Here is a 21,096-nt window from a genome sequence, read left to right as displayed (position 1 = left end):
AATCAAAGTTCTGTTCCTGTATTTCTGCCAAAATCTTAAATGTGTAAATCTAAACTTCTACAAGAATTGTGGGCGTTTGTCCAACCTTCGTAACGTGACTGAAAACTGGGACTTTGTTCGCTAATAAACTCGAGTCGTTATTGAATTTATAATAATTTTATATCATTTTGTTGAATCACAATGATAATTGTTGTGGCTACTTTGAGCCAATATGTTTGTGAAACTATTTTCTGGAAAATCCCGAAGGTTTAAATTAGACAAAAATAAATACTTTATTCCCAATTGTTATGTAAAACAAAATAATTTTGCAACGTCGGAACAAATGTTTCCGAATTTAACATAAATTATCACTAAATTTATATTGATTTTATGTCATTTTGTTAATCATAATTTAATTTCTGTGATTATTAGTTGTGTCTAGGAATATCCCAAAGGATTATCCCATTCCATTCTTGTATTCAAGCAAAATCCCATTGGAAAAAATCATCAGCGTTCCCTTTTTATTCCCAAAGGACACTATGAGATTGACTTAACACGTGTTATATAAACTTAATTATAAATATATTTAGTTGATTTGATTTAATTTGAAATTTGTTGAATCACCATAATTGTACTACTTTAACATGTAAATGTATACACAAAATTGTCCTTTTTAAGCTCTGTCTACAACTATCAAACTTTATGTGACAACAAAATTACTCACTCATCATATCACTACCATATTTGGGTATATCACTACCATATTCGGGCATGTCATAGTTTTTTTGTCAAACTAGTTTGATAGTGTAGACATAGCTTTAAAACAAGTTACCCTCATATAAAATAAATTAGTGAATTATTTTCAGTTGATTTTTCTTTCTTTATTTATGACTTATGACGTATGATTAGCGATGAGATTGCCATGCCAATATAACAATTAATTCCAATAAACTAATCACCAATTTTGTGACAAGTAGGGAAAGAATTAATACTTTATTACATGGTATTCTAGTACAGTAGTTATTCCATTATTAATTCTAGTGATTTTGCTATTCCATCATTAACACTATACAACATTGAGGGTTAATGCGTTAAGTGAAAATATTAAGTATTTCACTTAAGTCATTTAGAATTTACCTTAGGCAATATTCACTTAACATTAGTTAGAAAAACTTTTAATTTTTTAAAGTGTTCTCTAGCCTAAGTGTCAGTGATGAATATGGTACAGTATCTACAAGTTCAAAGTCTTTGATTTGAGCATGAAGGTAGCAAGTTCCATTTTTGGAGAGTCTTTTTTTTTTGTCATTCTTATTTTTTCATAACATATTTTAAGGTTTAAAATGTAAATACAGTAATGAAGTTATTTTAATGATATTGCATTAAAATATAAATTGTCTCCTAATAAGGAGATGTTTACTAAACAAGATTGTCGCAAATATAGGTCGCTCTGGATCATGTGACCCTTAATTTCTCACCCCTGAAGAATATCTGAAGCTTTTATTACAATATTTCGTTTTGCCTTAATTTGGTAAAGACGTCAGATAATCAAACATTTCCTTGAAATAGTATAGTTTGTTTGCCTCCTTCATGCACTGTCAATGACCCTGTTATATCACAGACTCCCATGTGACCTGTGACATCATTGAGTGTATTTACAACTAGTCTAGGGAAGAGTGTGGCATTGAGAAATGAGTCCATGCTAATTTAAATTATTTAGATCTTTAATAGACATCCAAGGTTTTCCTCTAAAAACCAGACAAAAATAATAATTAGAATACTTTGTTATTATTATTAAAAAAAATTGTATACAAAAACAAATTATTTTACATTTAACTGAAAGTCCTATTCCCTGCAAAATTTCTTTAAAAGAAGTTTTCTTTCTACAAAAACTATTTGTTATATGATATGATAGTATATTGACTGCTTAGAGGTTAAATATAAGATAGCGTATTTACATAGGCTATGTAATATGATAGTATATTGGTCAGGTTTAATTAGTATATTAATGATTTTAACAACATTGTAAAAATTAAATTTGATTGGTTTTTTTGTTTTTTTTAAGTCTGCATCATCATGTAATTTAGTAATTTCATCGTCACTAGCGACAGAGCAAAATAATTAAATAATAATAATTCCTATTTTTATAAACTTTGAATTATTTAGCCCTGTTACTGAATACTGAAATGTTAAAATATATCCTACTATCACTCATTTCCTATAGTAGTAAAATGGTAAAGAAAAAGTAAAGTAAAACACCAGAATACTACAACATAACACTTGTTACTGTCTGCCGTTCAGGAAGTCTCAAAACTTGACAGGAACAAATGCAGTGATGGGCTATGTATGAAAGTATCTATGTAAACCACAGCTAAACCTTTTGGGAAACACATCGGGTATTAACAGCAATATATCGTCTTATATTTACTTAAAGTATTTTGGTAAAGATGTATTGAATGAAAAAGACAAAATGTGTATAAAAAATGGAAAAAACATGATGTGGATATGATTTACAATATTTATTGTCCCCCTAAAAAAGTATTTTTAAAAATATTTCTGTTGAATATGCCATTTCAATGATCGGAACAAAAAAATGTAACTGTAATGTACTAAAGCAAAAAATAGTCAAATTGACTTTAAGTCAATTTGTTTTTGGTGGAATTTAAGGGAAAAAATTATTTTGAATTTGATTAATACTGTGAAATGATCTATTCAAGGTTTTATTTTTTTTATTAATCTTCATTTTTTGTGTTTTTTGGGGCATCTGGTATTAGGAGCAATATATCCCATCACTTAAGCTCTGTCTACACTATCAAACTTGTAATGTGATATATGGACATGATGATGTCATATCACTACCATCTTTGGGCATACTACTATCATATTCTAGCACATCACATTTTTTGTCACATAGTAGATAGTGTAGACAAGGCTTTATATAAAATATTTTTGTGAAGACGTATTACTGGGATGAAAAGGACAAAATATTATATAAAAATTTTAAAAAAATCTAAAAAATATATATAAGAAAAAACATGATAGTGAAATTATCTATGGTAATTAATTTGTTCAAACATTTTTTTTTCACATCACATTTTTTTTTCAGATAAAGTTTGATAGTGTAGACAAGGCTTTATATAAAATATTTTTGTGAAGACGTATTACTGGGATGAAAAAGACAAAATATTATATAAAAATTTTAAAAAAATCTAAAAAATAAATTTAAGAAAAAACATGATAGTGAAATTACTGTATCTATGGTAATTAATTTGTTCAAACATTTAATGTTTAAGGGGATACATTACTATTGGCTTAGCTAGCTCTAAATATCCTGTTTAACTTGGCTAGCGTAGCATCAGTGTTTGTGACATTTAATTTCATGTTGTGCAAAACAGCGGAAGCAAAAATTAATACAGAACGTTACAGCTAAATAAAGGACATTTGGTAGGTCAGGTAAAAATATAAAGATAAAGTGAAAGTGATGCATTGTTCAGATTAATAATGGCCTAGAATTCAGGTTGTAGTGTGAATGATACGTCTATTCTTGATCGTACTGGACTTTTTTTATTACTAAAGCCTTGTTTGCATTGAAAAAATGGTAAATTTAACTAAAATGGTGCTTTACCCAATGTAATCTGAAGATTGGATTGTCGTCCGCATTTAGTTTTACCGTTATTTTACCAAAATTTAACTGTAATGTTAAAATCAAACTTTAGCAAGCGAATCGGTTAATTTGACCAAAGTATTTGTCCAGTGCATGCTATCGAGGCTTTAGTTGTCAACCAGGAAAAGTCCCATCTCAGCACTGGATACAATTCACCTATAGGTTAAATTAAATACCAGCAGTTAATTTTACCTGGCTGGTACCGGTAGAAATTACCATGGTCTCGGTTAAATTAACCACCGTGACTAATCCGATCCAATCAAGTGACTAAGGTAAATATATGAGTCGACTTTCATCGGGTTTCAATTTTTGTTTTTAATGTTACAGTTAAATTTTGTTGAAATTGTGGCAAAACTATTACAGTACAGTGGTCAAATGTACAATGTGGTAAATTTAACAGTTTTCAAGTCCAGTGTGAACAATGTTTAAAAGGTACAGCTGAGCCAATTGTTCCGACGACGAACGATTTAAAGGTATTAAAACAATCTTGAAATGGTTATTATATAGGGATGCTGGTCTCTGCTGTGACCCACTTTCACCAATGCATTTCTATATGTGTACAAATTTTGACCTATATCTATTAATCTGGTCCTTAATAAGAAAAAAAACATCTGGCTATATCATAATAATAAATAATATTGTTAGTTTCTTGCCAAGGAGCTATTGAAAAAATAGTACCCAGAATTTTCAATAGTGGTTAATATATTTGTGACCTTTTTCAGATTTTGGTTTTGCAACAAACTTTAGTTTGCTTTCAGTTTGAGTCTGTTTTATAAGATGAATATATGTATAATTGTATATATATATATGTATAATTGTATATATATATATGTATAATTGTATATATATATATGTATAATTGTATATATATATATATGTATAATTGTATATATATATATATATTTATAATTGTATATAAACACATCAGGCAATGAACATTAATTCTAAACCGCCCGGTGATATACTGAAATTTAATTAATTAATTTGAAACGATAAAGATGAGGAAATCTGTGAGAATGAGAAAAAGTCGCCCCAACCGAGACTCGAACTCGGTATATATATATGTATAATTGTTTTCATCTGTAAGCAAGCATGTTGATATCAGAGATTCATTTTGTTATACAATCTATCAATGCATACGCACATTTTATCATTATTAATTTGTATCCTTGAAAAAATATATATGACTAAAAGTAATTTTTTTGCTTAAACTAAACAAGTTAAAGAACTCTTTTTATGTAAGCCTATTTTTAGTCTTATTTTATGACAATGAATTTAATATTTTTTACAGTACTGTTTATTTTTAAATGTTCCATCCATGCAAAAATGTTATTATTAATTCTTTATGTATATTTGGAAAAACTAAATATGTTTTTCATGAATAAATTTGATATGTGAAAGCTTTTTAGTTTGGTTGCCATTCAGTAGAACCCCTATTGAGGGGACACCTTCTGGACCCATCGCATTCCTTTAAAAAGTGTCATCTGAAAGTTTAGCCATGGTTTTAAAACTTATATATATATTTGTCCTTGTTTATTTTAATGGGAACGTGTCTCCTTAATAGGGGTGTTCCCTCAATAGAGGTTGGCCATAGTTTTAAAAAACATATATTGTCTCGTTCATTTCAATGGGAAAGTGTCCCCTTAATAGAGGTGTTCTCTCAATAGAGGTTGACCATAGTGTTAAAACATATACATTGCCCTCCTTTAATTTAAACGGGAAAGCATCCTCTTGTAGGTCTTGGTGTCGCTCATTAGCGGTTGGCTATAGTGTGTTAAGAACACATTTTTCCCCTCATTCATTTCAATCAATTTCAATGTAGTTTTAGTAAAATTATGACTTATAATTTCTAATGACTAAATATAGACTTACACTATATATGTATACTTGTTTTGTATCATTCTATAATTGGTATGATTCACATTGTCAGTTTGGAGCAATATTGAATTACTTTTGAACTATGTTGATGTTTCATGCTGAGATCTACTGATAATGAAGTGAATGAAGAATATTATAATTGTCCAGGATATTAAAATTGGTTTTAGAAAATTTTGAACTAAAAGACTGCATGATTTTAACTGTAGCCAATGCTTTTGTAAAGGCCAATTTACACTGACAATCGGTAACAGTAATATAAATATAGACTCTATTCCTTATGACCATTTACACACAACGCGGAGCGGACGGGTGGTTTCCGCTTACAATTACTGCTCGTCTGTGTAAATTGCCTTTAGGCCTCATTTGAGATTCTTATTCAATATTGAACAGCATGTCTTTGGTATTTGATTGGTTGATTTTATATTACATGCCATGCATTAGTTCCTTCCATTACAATGATTGAAGGTTCCATTGCACTCAAACCTTGTTGTGAACTGTATTAGGCATGGATAGTTTGTTATGTGGTGGTTATATCTGTGGAGTATAGAGTTGAATGGAATATTATAGTTTATTAAAACAGTAGATTGAACGAATGTTTTGTATTTGTTAAACGGCTTTACCACGTTGAAACACCGGTTCTCGTCAGATCACCGAAGTTAAGCAACGTTGGGCCTGGTTAGAGCTTGGATGGGAGACCATCTAGGAATAGCGGGTGCTGTATACGGAGCTGGGGTCCCGTTAGGCATTTGAAATCAGCACTGCTGACTCTTATGGCAGCCCCTGCATCTAGTATCTGCCTCAGACCTCTGGTCAAGGTGGGCACTGGACGAGAGAAGCCCTTGATCAATGTCAGGACCAATCAAGGTGCTTTAAACTGTCCTGGCTTTGTTTGTATCAAACCTGTTAGTGGCGGTAACTATCGCTGTTGGTTTCGATTGAATAAAATAAAATAAAAATATTTTCATGAGTTGAATAAAAACTAAAATGTCCTATTCAACAGTCTGTCTACTCATGTCAATATTCCCATTGAACTCAAAAACATTCATTATTTGTATAATTATTATTTGCCAATATCTGGTATTTCACAAAACACATTTAGTCTATTTCGTGCCTAGCTTACCTGGATAAATCGACAATAGCTTTCTCCTATTGTCGGTTTATCCAGGTAAGCTAGCACTCATAGTGTAGACTACCAAAACCACTGTTGGTTTTTGTATTTTTGTATGAAAAGATGTTGGACCTTTTTTTGTTACCACAAGTCGAACAGGTGGTTTTAGTTGGATCGAATCAAGAAGGCTAAAAAAGAAGTAAAGACCATCAGTAAAAACCGTTTTTAAATGAAATCCGTGCTAGAAAAACCGTAGGATTGACGTATTACAAATTATAATATGTTGATGGTATTATCTTAGTAAGTAGTTCAATTAGTCTATTACATAAGTCATTACAATTAATTGTTTTGTTACTGTATACCACAAATTACGTTGCTGTAGACATGATGTGGTTGAAAGTTTGAAGTGTTAACACTTGAAATGAATGTCAAGAGGGATTTTGAAAAGTGAGGATTATGGAGTCTGTTTGACAATCATGACTCAACCTTTCCTGGTGGTGTTTTGTCTTGGAAAGACTTCCATAAGTCAAGGTGAGAAACCTTTAGGCCTATAAAGGCTAACCAGCCTGGACTGGGGTTCACAAGTTTAAGGGCCTGCTTCTACTGCTAGAGCTGTGTGAATAAGTTAACCCCCAATGCCTTGGGAGTATAATTGGGACTGGCTGCCTGGAAGGGCCTGTTTCTACTCTGTTAATAGGTGTGTGAATAAGTTACCCCCCCCCCCCCCCCCCAATGAGGAGTAGAATTGGGAAAACCTGGACCTGGGGTTTACAGGTCTAAGGGCCTGCTTCTATTGGACTATGCTGAGCTGTGTGAATAATGAATTTGAAATAACTAGTTATGGCATTTTCAAAATAGCGATTAAAACACCCAATTAATTGGAACATCATTTAACCCGTTATTACTGTAATACAAAATAATGGTTATACTTCATTAGTGTAATGTTGATGTTTTTTTCGTTGACGACCATGGGGTGGTTGGTTTATTTTGTGCTATGAGAATGTTTATCATAACAAACGAACTTGGTTGGCAATCAAAACATGTATTTATCTGGTATTAATTTGAGTTGTAATTGCAACTTAGCATTGATTTTCAATGTGGAAACTATTAATTACTGTGATGAAAGGATGTTAGTATTTGAGTAAGGGTCTGTTCACAACTACAGTACATTATTTACTGTGATGAAAGGATGTTAGTATTTGAGTAAGGGTCTGTTCACAACTACAGTACATTATTTACTGTGATGAAAGGTATTTGAGTAATGGTCTGTTAACAACTACATTGTTTTCAATTGTGAAAATTGTTTATTAACTGTGATGAAGGATATGTTAGTATTGAATAAGAGTGTGTTAACAACTACGTCGTTTTCAATTGTGAAAATTGTTTATTAACTGTGATGAAGGATATCTTAGTATTTGAATAAGAGTCTGTTTACACCTACATAGATTTAGATTGTGGAAACTGTTATTTACTGTGATGAAGGATATGTTTAGTATTTATAAGTAAGGGTCTGTTTGCACCTACAAAGTTATGCAATATCATACTTGGTGTACAACTCCGTAAGTTTGAACAAGAAAGAGATTAATAGAATCATCGCTTTCAAATTCAATTTTAGAAACTTCTAAAAATAATTAAAATATTATTTTGGTTGAATATGCCATTTTAATGTTAAATAAAACTCGCATAATAGTTAATTACTTTGACCTGAAATGGGATTAAAAACAATTATTTACTTTAATTTAAAGCAAAAAATTGTCAAATTCTCTGTTTTGGTTAAATTTATCCATTTATTTAATCATTTTATTAAATAAGTGTAATCATTGTCTAAAATTCATTTACAGTCTGATTTTATCAATCTTAATTCTTCATGTTTTTTGGGGACAATACATCTTCAATAAAAGTGTATTATAACTTTTGAAAAAAAACATAACATACTGATCTCCTGAACCGTCATAAAATCAAGTGGTATTGGGTCAAAGAGTTTTTCTGGTTTTGAGTAGTCGTTGAAGCTATGTGTTCCTATAGAATGGAATCGAGGAGTGAATATCATTGTATGGACTCTCTGGGCAAGTCCATTGCGGCCAGCCAAGAAAACTTACCTCTTTCCGAACCTTAATTTAATAATAGAAATATCAAACGTTTAAACTTATTTTTGGAAGCACCTTGTATTATGCTGTTACATTCCTACGACCATTTATAACAGGAAACACTTGACACAGACAGATTATGTCAATGGTATAATCTCGGTATTTAAAGGTTAAATATTAGGCTAATCCAAACTCATTCATTCATTCATTCAGATAATATTTATTCAGATAATAATGAATGAACATATACAAAATAGAAAAAAGATATTAAAGTAAACATAGATAAAGCAGTAATTGGAAGTCATTATTATCGTGGGCTCCCGAGCTTAAGGAGCCCAGAGCCTGAGTAGCCCCAATGCAACTACCCAGCGTTGGAGGCCCTTAGGAGTGTTAAACCAGGGGCCTTTGCCTTCTGTGTTATCCAGTAATGTAATAAAACAAAACGATTCATCAATATTTTTAATGTGCTGTTTTAGATTGCAACAAAAGTTCTTTGTTTGTGATGACTTATTTTCACTTGGTGATCTAAAGCTCTGTCTACAGTATAAAACTAGTTTGACAAAAAAGATGTGATGTGCCCAAATATGGTAGAGAGATGCTTAAATATGGTATATCATATATCACATGTCCATATATGGGCACATCACATACAGTTTAATAGTGTAGACAGAGCTTTGTGCTGTACTCTTTTACCTCATTTAATTGATTGATTGATTGATTGATTGATTGATTGATTGATTGATTGATTGATTGATTGATTGACATGAAATGAGTTATTTACAGCTTCTTTGACACCTATTGGTAAACTATTATTGTAAACACCCAAGGGGGACAGAAATAACAATAACATTTAACTTATAAATCAGTAACTGTCAATCATTTTGTCAATCATATTGTGTTTATATTCTTTTTTCAGGCCATAATAAGGCCAATACATTACATATTTATACATTAAATATTACATTACATTTATATACATAATACATATAGGGTAGCCATAAAAACGAGCATTGCTCTTTTGTTTTTTTCCTTCCATTTTTGCATTATTTTAACTATTTACCTTATCAAATAATCTTATGCAATTTAAAAAAATTATCTTATGCAATTTTAAAAAATAAATTGAAATCTTGAAATATTTTCTGTACAGGAAAAAATGTTTCCATGTACCCTTTGTATAGACCAAATAAAAATGTATTTAATATGATATAAGTATAAGCCCATCCCAAACTTGACCAAATTCTATGTTTAAGATGGTGGGTTATCATTTGTACATGGACCAATGGCTTAATGTTCTATTGGAAGGACGAGGACAATGGTAGTAGTAAACTATGGTACACCAGTAATATTATTATATTCTGTATTAAAAAACAAAAATGTGTTACAACTTGTGGCCAATGGCCAGATTGTGTGTAACTTTTTAGTACAGGCTTTTAAAAATATTAAAAATCACCAATATATAACATATTGCGAAGACTGATTTTTATGCCCTCATGCTCAACTTTAAACCAATCAACAGCAATGGAATTTTAATATTCAAATATAAGCCCACCCTCAAGCATTCATGTTCAAAGAGGGTGGGCTTGTGCCTAATTCAATAACGTTAATTGTTTATTATTAATTATTAACGCTTATTATTTGTTTATGATTGCAGAGGTGGTTGACCTATTAGGCCTAATGAGACTTGGTGAGGTTCCTAATGAGGTACATATGTTATTGGACCAGAATGATTGTATATATTACCAATGGCTACCAGAAGCTACAGTTAGCCTTCCTCTGTCCAGCTTAACAACATCCAGGTATACAAACAGAACTTTAAACTTCAACTTGTTTTCTTAAGTAAACAGATGTTATTATAGACCTGTATTGTAGTGGTTAAGTTACACAGCTTGGACTGGTAAAAACGGGTGGTTTTCCAGAAAATTATGAATGTGCATTTTGAATAATGGGAAAGAACTTTTAGAACTTAAAGAGACCATGTGAAGAATATTCTAATACATTAACTATATATTTTTCACTTTTTAACCTATTAATGATTGTATTGCAACAAACAGTTACTGCAGTCACTGCAGTACGGTATAGAATATATGACTTGTCCATAAGAAATTCCTGGTTTTGAGAGAGTTTTTGTTGAGTTTCAGGAATGGTTGAAACAAACATTTCAAATTTTAAAAGTAAAGATTTTTTAATTTTCTTTCCAAAAACGCGCTCCTCCTCTTTGGACCACCATAGAACATGCCTACTGGATATATTCCAAATTTAATTAACATTTTCCATTCCACTGTTTTGTTTTCCTTTTCTTCATATTAATATTGTCACAGAAATTTGTTCCGAATAGTTAGCATATTTCAATTTCATAAGTGATAGCCCTATGCACTGCTGTAGTGGTCTGTTTGCAATTACTCCAATTTTTACTATTAAAGCACGTCAAATGTAATTATCACTGTCAATCCCCTTGGCGATTATTCATTTCATTCACTGTTCTCCTTCTGTGATTATAGATAATTATACTTATTAACGTCATTGGTGATTTAGCACAATCTCAAATATGGCTAATTCAATTGTTTTACATGTCATACATTTTAATATATATGTTGTGAAAGCTGTTTTCACCAATTAGATAGATTATTACTGTATTTAAACAGTTTCAAAATGGATTTGCTTTTGAATAAAAATTATCAGTGATATTCTTGGTTTTTTTTTTATGGTATCAGTGGCTGGATCTCAATGGAGATACAAAATAAAATAAGCAAGAAACTAAATCAAAACGATAAATTAAAAAAAAAGAAAAATTAATCGGGCAACACTAGCCGTTCATTAGTGCATATTATATATTCATTTCTTTTTCTTTATTAAGCTATTTACTTTTCATCTAGATTTATTAGTTGTCAATCCATTTGTTTTTTTATTTAGGCTTGCCCAACACAAGATATTTTTAAATCATCTTTCAGTACATTTAATTGCGTTCATTCCCTGATCTCCTGTTTTCTCCACTTATATCTCAATGTACATTGTTCAACATAAAGGGTCAACATAATTATGTTCTCTTTGTTTTAGTGAACGAAAGAAGTTGATTTTTTATTCATAAAACGTTTAATTCACAGATTTCCACAAAGTCTATCAATTCTAATGCAAGTAAAATATCAGGAAGCTTTTTTGTCAAATATTTTAACCTTTGTTGATTCAAGTAATTCATTTCAACTGCGTGTTCTCATTGGTTCAAACGTTATCGACGTCCAGGTTCGTCTTGGGAGCCTCCAATCATACAGGTAATTTCATTTAAATATTACAATATATATAGTATTACTATAATATAATGATGTTTTTTTGTTTTATTAAGTTAAAAAAAAAAAGAATCCCTGTACAAAATGACAAAATAATGCCATAAAAATATTTAAAAAGTTGTCAATATTAGTTTAACAGAAAAAGCTTGTATTTAAAAATAAATTAAAGATGCTGATTATAAGAATATACAATTACCTGTATTGTACTCTATTGATTCGACCTACTATGTTTTTTTAGAATCCTGGGTTCAAGTCATATGTCAGGATTTTTATTCATGACAAAAATTACAACTCAACTCTCAAAACTTTGTTTATGTAGAGCATCTTGTGTATGTTTGTCCTGTTAACAGGATTGCCACCTTTAAGAATGATAATGAATGAATTCGCTTATGAAATTTGCATAAATATGTAAAACAAAAAACAAACACTTTGTTACAATGTAATAATACATTTTCTTACTTAATATCATTGATCAATGATAAATATGGGGTGTTTTTTTCTTCAAATTCTTTTGTATATGCTTTCATACTTTTTTTGCATAAACATGTGAGGGTAGGTAGAACTGTTTTTTCATAATAATTGATTTCTTTACAGATTTTTTATTAAAGATTTAGCCGATAACGATTGGCATAAAATTGGAATTAGCATTGATTCAAGTAGGATACGACTGTACAGAGATTGTAAAGAAGTATCATCATTAAAAATAAACAATGAACACATATTTAATGTTGATTCCGGAAGCACAGTGCTTATTGGTGGGTCTTTGATGTCATTTGAAAAACCATTCCAGGTAGGTCAAATTCATAGTTAGGAGGAGGGGGAGAGGGAATTTGGGGGTTTGTTAAAAATCTCTCTTTCCTGAAGTGCCCTTTCTAAAATCGAAAGAAGTAGTGGAGCTGTAGCTTGGTGGTTAACATGCTATCCTCAAATGAGACTTAGTTTATAAGCATAATAAATTATAAAATAGTTTATCCATCTTGTAATTGGAGAGTTTGTGCTCGCTGTTGGATGCGTATGAAATAAATAAATAATAAATAAAGTAGTGAAACTAAGGGTTAGTAAATAGATTTTTGTCCCTTTTGTGGAAAAAAAGGATGATGGATTTAAAACATCCGGTATAACCCAAATATGTGTGATGATCCAAAGAACAAAAAGGTGAAGGCGAGTGGGGGAGGAGTCCATACTTAAATTCATTTATTGAATGATAAGAAATGGGGAGAAGGAAGATAACCCAAGCATAACAGATATTTTGTAAAATTAAATTAAAATATGTTTACATTAAATGTTCATTGGTATGTGATGTCAGTGAAAGTGATTAGTATCAGCGGTATCAAAATACGTGCAACATTTTTAAAACAAATTTAATTGAGACAACAAAGTGTATTAAAGATGTTGACCTGACTATCATTTAAAATAAGAAATGTAATTGTGTTATAGGCACGTTTCTCATGACCAGTAACAGCATGGTGTTCTAATATTCACGTACCCTACTGAGATATGGTTCCACTCTCATCTATCTACGATAAAGCCTTTTATCTCATCTCATAAACTCTTGATTAAATGCTAAAAAAGGTGTGATAGGTGTGTCTTTTGAATTGGATAGGGGTGTGCCATGAATAGGGGTGTCCCTTGAATAAAGGTGTCCATGAATCGGGGTGTCCATGAATTGGGGTGTTCCTTGAATAGGGTTGTCCATGAATTAGGATGTCCATGAATTAGGATGTCCATGAATTAGGGTGTCCATGAATTAGGGTGTCCATGAATATTGGTATCCATGCAATGATAAATTTATTATTTAATATAATTTTATCATATTAATCCTTCAATTAAAAAAACTAAATATTTATCGTATATTTAAGAATACCATAAAACCCCATAAAATCCCATAAAATGTTTATTTTTAATGCAAAAATGTGTCCATCGAAACATTCCTCAAATTCACAGGTTGTTAATATGTAGTTGGTATTTATACAAAGAATATGAGAAAGTATTATGTGATTAAAATGCTATATCCAGCGACCATTACAAATGTTAAATGATATTGCAGAAATGTGTTCATTCAAACATTTGGTTTACAGGTTATGTTTACTCTAGGTTAGTGTTATAATGTTATGTGAGAATGTGTTCATGACAAGTGATATATTGGATATTAGCCAAGAAATGTAATCTAATAAATGTGTGTTTTTTTTTTCTTTTTGTAGGGTGCAATTCAACATCTACTGTTTGTAGATAACCCATATGCTGTAAATGAATGTACACAGTATTTTACTTGTTTTCCATTTATTCTTTTACCGCCAGTAAGTAGCAATGCTTTAAAAACATTTGTTGACATCATCATCATCATCATCATCATCATCATCATCATCATCATCATCATCATCATTATTCATATCACTGTAAATCAATGAATAACTTGCGACTTGCAGCCTAATGGGCTGACTTGCGCAGGTGTAGACGACACATAAGAGTCACTTTGTGTCAAGTTCTGCCACCGATGCCCGTTCATCTGTCCACAATAATCATAATCAGTGTAATCATAATCATCTATGCCTTAATCAACTTTCTTTACTTAGTAAATTGAGATTACTAAGTGGAAGTCAGACGGTGCACCAGAAATCTTTAACCATACAGGCTGTATTTGAATCCGAGATTGCTCTTGGTTTTTAATTGTGACAACAAAAAACCTCTCTATAAAGGGATGTAAACTAAAGGAACTGGGTACACAATTCATGCATTTGCACTAAAAGAACCCCAGCTTATTTTGGGAGATGAGTTTCCCTGGTGTAATGGTTTACATAGCCCATCTTTTGGAGAGATAAGAGAGTGCCTATTACATGACACATACGGGAAGAGCATAGAACTTATACTCCACCTGAACTTTTGATTATACTATGTATATATGAATATTTTATCCCTGCCGAAGGAATATTTTTTTAAAGCTTGGCACTTTTTTATGGCTATTTTACTGTACCGTTTTGATTTAGTCTTTATGCTTATTACTTCCGGATTAGTATTTCTATTGAGATCCAGCCACTGATACCCACAGCAGGGAGATGTAATGTTTTTTCAGTATTTTTTTCCTTTGGATGTATATATAAATATTGTATATGGCCATGTATGATTTCCATCCTCGAGTATAATCCCACCCCCTAATTTAGGTTAAATTGTAAGCATTACCATATAAAATATCTTTATTTGTTTTATGTACAATTTTTTTTTTATACGACTAGTTTGGTAAATTTATTAATATCTATCTTTGATATCTATTTTCGTATTCTATTAAAAAGTGACCACATACAGTTTTCAACTCACGACCTTTGACACCGAGCTTGCATAGCAACATGCACACAAATAATTGGCTCTATAGTAAATTAATCACAGTTGGAATTGCCAGCTAACTAGAGATTATCGCCAACATACTACCGGAATGGTGTGAGAGAATGTGCTTTGAATCCCATGAAAATACCAAATGTATCATAAAATAATATTTAAAGATTGGAGTTTTATGTTACTTTTTTTGATAGATGAGAATAGGAGAGTTAATATTTAGATATGGCATTTTTGGTGCTAAATACTCCTGGCGATTTGAAAGCTGATAGTATCACAGTTGAAGAAGTAATTAGGAGTTGCCCATGGCAAAGATCAGTTGAAATTGTAATATGTTACAAGCAAATATAGTAACAAGACCCTTGTATTTCCTTTCAGAATACCAATGCAATGTAAATTTCCTTTTGGTAAAACCACATATGCATACCTTTTGATGTTGGTAGATCGACCCAATCTCCCTCCCCCATCTTTTTAGAAATTATAAACAATAAATGCTCTTTAAAAATAAAATATTCCAAAATTACTGAAAGTATTGACACCCCCTCTAATGTCTCAGTAGAGAGATCCTAGGTGAGTGGTTTCCCTTTCATTAATTTTCAGCAATTGTTGAGAAAAAAAAAGTTATATGAGAAATAAATTTTTGAATTCCTCTGATGCAATTTGTAAGTACCGTAAATTTACTGACACTACTATCAGGATATTAAAGCAGAATTATTGTCAATGTTTTTTGTTTTGTTTTTTATGTTGCACATATGGAGGCACTCAGCCACTGGCACCACCACTCTACTCTGTCTTTCTACCTTTTACTATTTCATTTATTATTGTAAATAAATTAGAAATTTGAGTTTTATTTTTATTTATTTATTTATTCAATTTCTGCCATATACATAACAAAGAAGACAAAACAATTATAAAAGGAGGCACGGAAAGACCAAACAGGTGCTAAACACCTATGCTAGTTGGTCAACCCAGAACAAAGAAAAATAAATAAATTACGTTCTACAATAAAAGCATCGACAAGAAAGCGACCAACTACACACATTTTCAATATTAAAATTATTTAAAAAATAAATATTGAGATAATTAAGTAATTTGGTTTTAAAAGAACTAACAGAAATATTTAAGTTGCGGATTTCACTGGGTAAGTTATTCCAAATTCTGGTAACACGTGGGATATATGATTGAAAAGAAGATTCAGTTCTGCAGCGACGAATATCAAAAAGAGTACCAACAGAAGAAGAGCTACGAGTAACATGTTGTGGATTACGAATATTAAATAAATTGTCAGTATTAATTATATTAGAATTGAAAATCATAAAGAGAAAAACGATATCAGTAAAGTGAGTGAGTATTTTTCTCTAATATTTTTCATTGTTTGTCTTTTAGGTTATACCAACAACAAGTATATATTATACTACGAATATAGCAACAGAAATAGATGAGAGTGTAATCCCAACTACTCAATCCACAACTTTTAGTCTAGAAGATTTAGAAACGCCAAATAATGTTATAAATTTTGAAGATAGAACAACATCCATTCCATCAACGGAAAAATTAAAGGAAGAATTGGATTTAATAAGGACTACTGAATCGATTGAGGTTTATACTACAATTGTTAATGATGTTACTTTTAGACCCACTACAAGTGATGTCAATATCCCTGCTACAACTGAAATCTTAGCAACAGCGAGTTATACTACAGACTTGTATACAACGGTTGCAGTCCAGATTGAAACGCTGGAAACACTACATAGTGTAAATACAACCGACAGTGTAGATAAAAATATTTCTGTAACTCGTATTCCCGAAACAGACGATATAAACACGACGCTTGTAACGGAAATAGTCTATCCAACTGATACGTTAAGCACATCACTACCAGAGTTAAGTAGCAAGGAAACAGCAACGGAAATTAAAGAAACGCCTGATATACAGCTCCCTCGTGTGTTTACGACGACGGCAACTTACACAATCAAAGATGAAACATTTGTTGTTGAACCATCAGTAGTTACTCAAGTACCAATTGATGACATCACAGAATATATTAAAAATGATATGATAACGGATAATAATGAATATGAAAATAATAACGGGGATTATTATCCTGCATTTGATAAATCGACATCTAAACCTGATGAAGATGAAAAAAAAGTAAGAAGTGTTACTTTTTGACGTTTGATAAAATAAAAAATTGAGAAACTATTAACTAGTTATGCCTTCATTTAAACACTCTTGCTATAATAAGTTGTAGTTCAATTCAAACTCCTCTGGTTATGCTTATAATAATATAATAAAATGGTTCATATGTTGTATTTCAATCTATTTGCAGTTTGAGAGCATTTGTGCACAAAGTATTTATTTATTTTATAAAGGCTCACTCGCTCCATGGTTCTGGTGGTAGAACGAGTCTTCTCGGATAAGGACTATAAACCGTAGGTCCAGTGTACACATAGCTCATGTGCACTTTAAAGAACCTAGTACATTTTTCGAGACGAGTAGGGGGCTGCCCCGGTGTACTAGTCCACACAAACACAGGCACTGTCACACACAGCCACTGTGCAATTGGGACTGGACCATTTTTAGAGGTGTTTACTACCTGTTGGTCCTAATCCTTCACTAACAGTGTTAGTGAGAAGTTGAATAAATAAAAAATATAAATAAAATTTAAAATATCAATTTTATTTGCAGGAATTTATACTTAGTGTGAAAGGATATCCAGGCCTAACAGAAGCATTTATACAGGATTTGTTAAAATATGATGATGAATACACAGTATATCATATTGTAGAAGACATGAAGACAGAATGGCCAGTAAGTTGTAGATATGCAGATATTTATATTTTCCAAGAGTTTGTGCAATGGTTTACTGGGTTCTCATCAGATCACCAAAGTTAAGCAACTTTGAGCCCGGTTGCGTTCTGAATGGGAGAGCGTCTGGGAATCACGCCGGGTGCTGTATACACCGGAGAGTGATGTGCAAAGATAATATCGCACTAGCATGTGGTTGGCATGTGAGTCTATCTGTACCATACTAACTGCATCCTTAGGCAAGATGCTTAAAAGAACTTGGTACACTATTTGAAAAGAGTAGGGGATCGTCTCTTGGTGTGCTGATCCTGTAGGCGCTGCACTGCTGGCTGCCGTGGGTCTGTGGAGGCCTAATCCAAATTTTCTCAGTTTCCAGTTAAGCTTGACTGGCTGAAATATTGATAAATAGATGGCAAAAATCCTAAATAAAAATAATAAATAATGTATATTATGTTTAATTTTAGGTTGAAATTGGATTGATTGGACCACCGGGTAAACGTGGGCCACCAGGACCTCCAGGTCTTAAAGGAGAAAAAGGAAAGATTGGACCAAAAGGACAACAAGGAATGGTATAAATAAATTTGTTTACTTTTTCTGGTTCAACTATAAATAAAATGTACAATTTATAGCGGCATGAGTACCCAAAATTAATATTTAATTTCATCTTAAATTGGGACTTTATAAGATTTTAATTAATTTGTATGATTTAAATACATAAAAATAAACATTTAAAGTACTCTCAGCTCAACTTATAGACTACTGTACTGTATATGTTTGCAAGAGCTTTATGTACCTTAGTAGATTAGATTTCATTGTTTAGCAGTTCTTTTCTGACCTAATTTATATTTTATGTTTTTTTTTAAATAGAAAAAGAGGGGCTATCCTGGAGCTCCAGGAGCTAGAGGTGAACTTGGACCACGTGGGAAATTTGGAAAACGTGGTAATCGAGGTAGAAGGGGTCCTATTGGCCCTCCAGTAAGTTTTTTAATGTTGTTTATGCTGTTCCTTGTGCATTTAATGATATAAAATTTTGCCAATGTTGTAAAATTTGACCTAAGAAGGTTGTCCTAAATTTGACATTTGGAGTGTTAAAGAATTTGTCCGAACCAGAGCTCCAAAGTTTGGAGAAATCTTTTTTTTTTTTTTTTTTTTTGTCTAGTTCCTAATTTTTTTAAATAAATAATTTAGTAGATAAACAAATGTGTTTATACTTATTATAACCATAGAGATATTATATAATATCTCTATGTTATAACAAGCATAAAGTTTCAAGTTTTAATCCGTTGAGGTGACTTTTTTCTTATTCTCAGATTTCTACCATAATCTTAAATTCTAAATTAATGAATTCACCAGACGGTTTAGAATAAGTTCTGTGCCTGTCAATTTATATTCTTATGTACATAGATATTTTTAATAAATGTTTTTTACGATATAATGCCTTCACTACGGCTTATATTAATTGAAAGACATTTTCTTTGTTTATCTTTGGATTATTCATTATCAGGATATCAAATGATATTTTACTTTCAATTTGATTGTTTATCAGTTTCAAATTTCATTTCAATTAAATCCTGTTTATCTTGCAAATGTAAATTCTGCTTTCATTTGACTTTAGATTTAGAGTTTGTGTTGTTTCTTTGTACTTTTATTTTAATATCAATATATTTTAATATCAATATATTTTAATATCAATATATTTTAATATCAATATATTTTAATATCAATATATTTTGATATCAATATATTTTGATATCAATATATTTTAATATCAATATATTTTAATATAAATATATTTTAATATAAATATATTTTAATATCAATATATTTTAATATCAATATATTTTCTGATGCAATAAATCTATATGTTTGCCAAAACTGTATGACCTAATTAATATTAAAATGATTTTTTTTCAAAATTGTTGTTATAAGAAATAAATAATAAATTAATGATAGATTTTTTATTTTATTTTATTTTCATTTTTTTCAGTAGGGTAGCCCTCTCAGTAATAAAATAAAACTGCTCCTCCGAGAGACCCTACTGCACATTTAACCATAATTTTAAAACAACTTAAACTAAACTTAAACTAAAACTAAACTTCAATGCATGTTAGATAGATAAATAATGAATAAATACTAGATACAAAATTGAAAAAATTTTAATTTATTTACAAAATATTGTATACAAAAATATTTAATAAACACCATAATTCACTCCACATAAGATTTTATATATTGGAGTTTGTATGGTGTTGTACACAGAAATGCCATTTAATATTGGCAAAACAAAACAATTTGGCACACATGGCATGTCATTTCTATTCTTTACCTGGATTTAAAAAAATACAAATGTCTACGTGGAAAAAAAGAAATTCTGAAAGAAAGTTGTGCGGCAAGTCTAGGTGTTTCTGCAAAATAATGCTGATTACCTTTCACTGGCCAGTCAAGCTTCTACAACAATAACCAGATGCTTTTTGTTTATGATAATTTCTTTTCTCTCCCCAGGGTAGCTTGGGACTCACAGGTAGGCGTGGTCCAAAGGGAACAAAAGGAAGCCAGGTACTTTATTAATACCATATTAGGATTTTCATATTTTATGTTAAAATATATGAAGTCTGTGTTGTATAAATTCCAATACATAAACCACCACACAATTTGTTTTAGAAAATTTGCTTTAAAAAATGATAAATATTAATTAATATATTTATACATTTTTCAGATCTTTCAACAAAGTTAACTTTTGTAAATGAAATAAATTAAAATCATAATATTTTAAACAATATTTTGTTTTGATTTAATTACTTTAATTAATGTAACTCACTGTGATTGTCTCATTCAGTCAAATCTTCTATTTCATTTATAACTATATTTTGTGATTAAAAACCACCATAAATTATTTGTATTAATATTTAAGGGCTACCCTGGTGCAGTTGGTGAAATGGGAGAGAAGGGAGTAGAGGGACGACGTGT

The 21,096-nt window shown here is 30.8% G+C and overlaps 1 protein-coding gene and 1 pseudogene across 1 annotated transcript in view; both read left to right on the top strand.

Annotated features, from left to right (window-relative positions):
* LOC140047828 (uncharacterized) overlaps positions 1-21,096 on the top strand; it is a 49,615-nt gene that overhangs the window by 4,822 nt on the left and 23,697 nt on the right. The window contains exons 2-11 of the mRNA XM_072092861.1: positions 10,365-10,509; positions 11,815-11,979; positions 12,589-12,784; positions 14,196-14,291; positions 16,708-17,472; positions 18,010-18,132; positions 18,594-18,698; positions 18,997-19,104; positions 20,632-20,685; positions 21,041-21,094. Of these exons, the coding sequence (XP_071948962.1) occupies positions 10,365-10,509; positions 11,815-11,979; positions 12,589-12,784; positions 14,196-14,291; positions 16,708-17,472; positions 18,010-18,132; positions 18,594-18,698; positions 18,997-19,104; positions 20,632-20,685; positions 21,041-21,094 (1,811 nt within the window). The remainder of the gene's footprint in view (positions 1-10,364; positions 10,510-11,814; positions 11,980-12,588; positions 12,785-14,195; positions 14,292-16,707; positions 17,473-18,009; positions 18,133-18,593; positions 18,699-18,996; positions 19,105-20,631; positions 20,686-21,040; positions 21,095-21,096) is intronic.
* Positions 6,125-6,242, top strand: LOC140048167 (5S ribosomal RNA; annotated as a pseudogene).

The sequence above is a fragment of the Antedon mediterranea genome, chromosome 4 (assembly GCF_964355755.1).
Source record: "Antedon mediterranea chromosome 4, ecAntMedi1.1, whole genome shotgun sequence".
In the NCBI taxonomy this organism is placed as follows: Eukaryota; Metazoa; Echinodermata; class Crinoidea; order Comatulida; family Antedonidae; genus Antedon; species Antedon mediterranea.
This window is presented reverse-complemented; position numbering and strand designations above follow the sequence as displayed.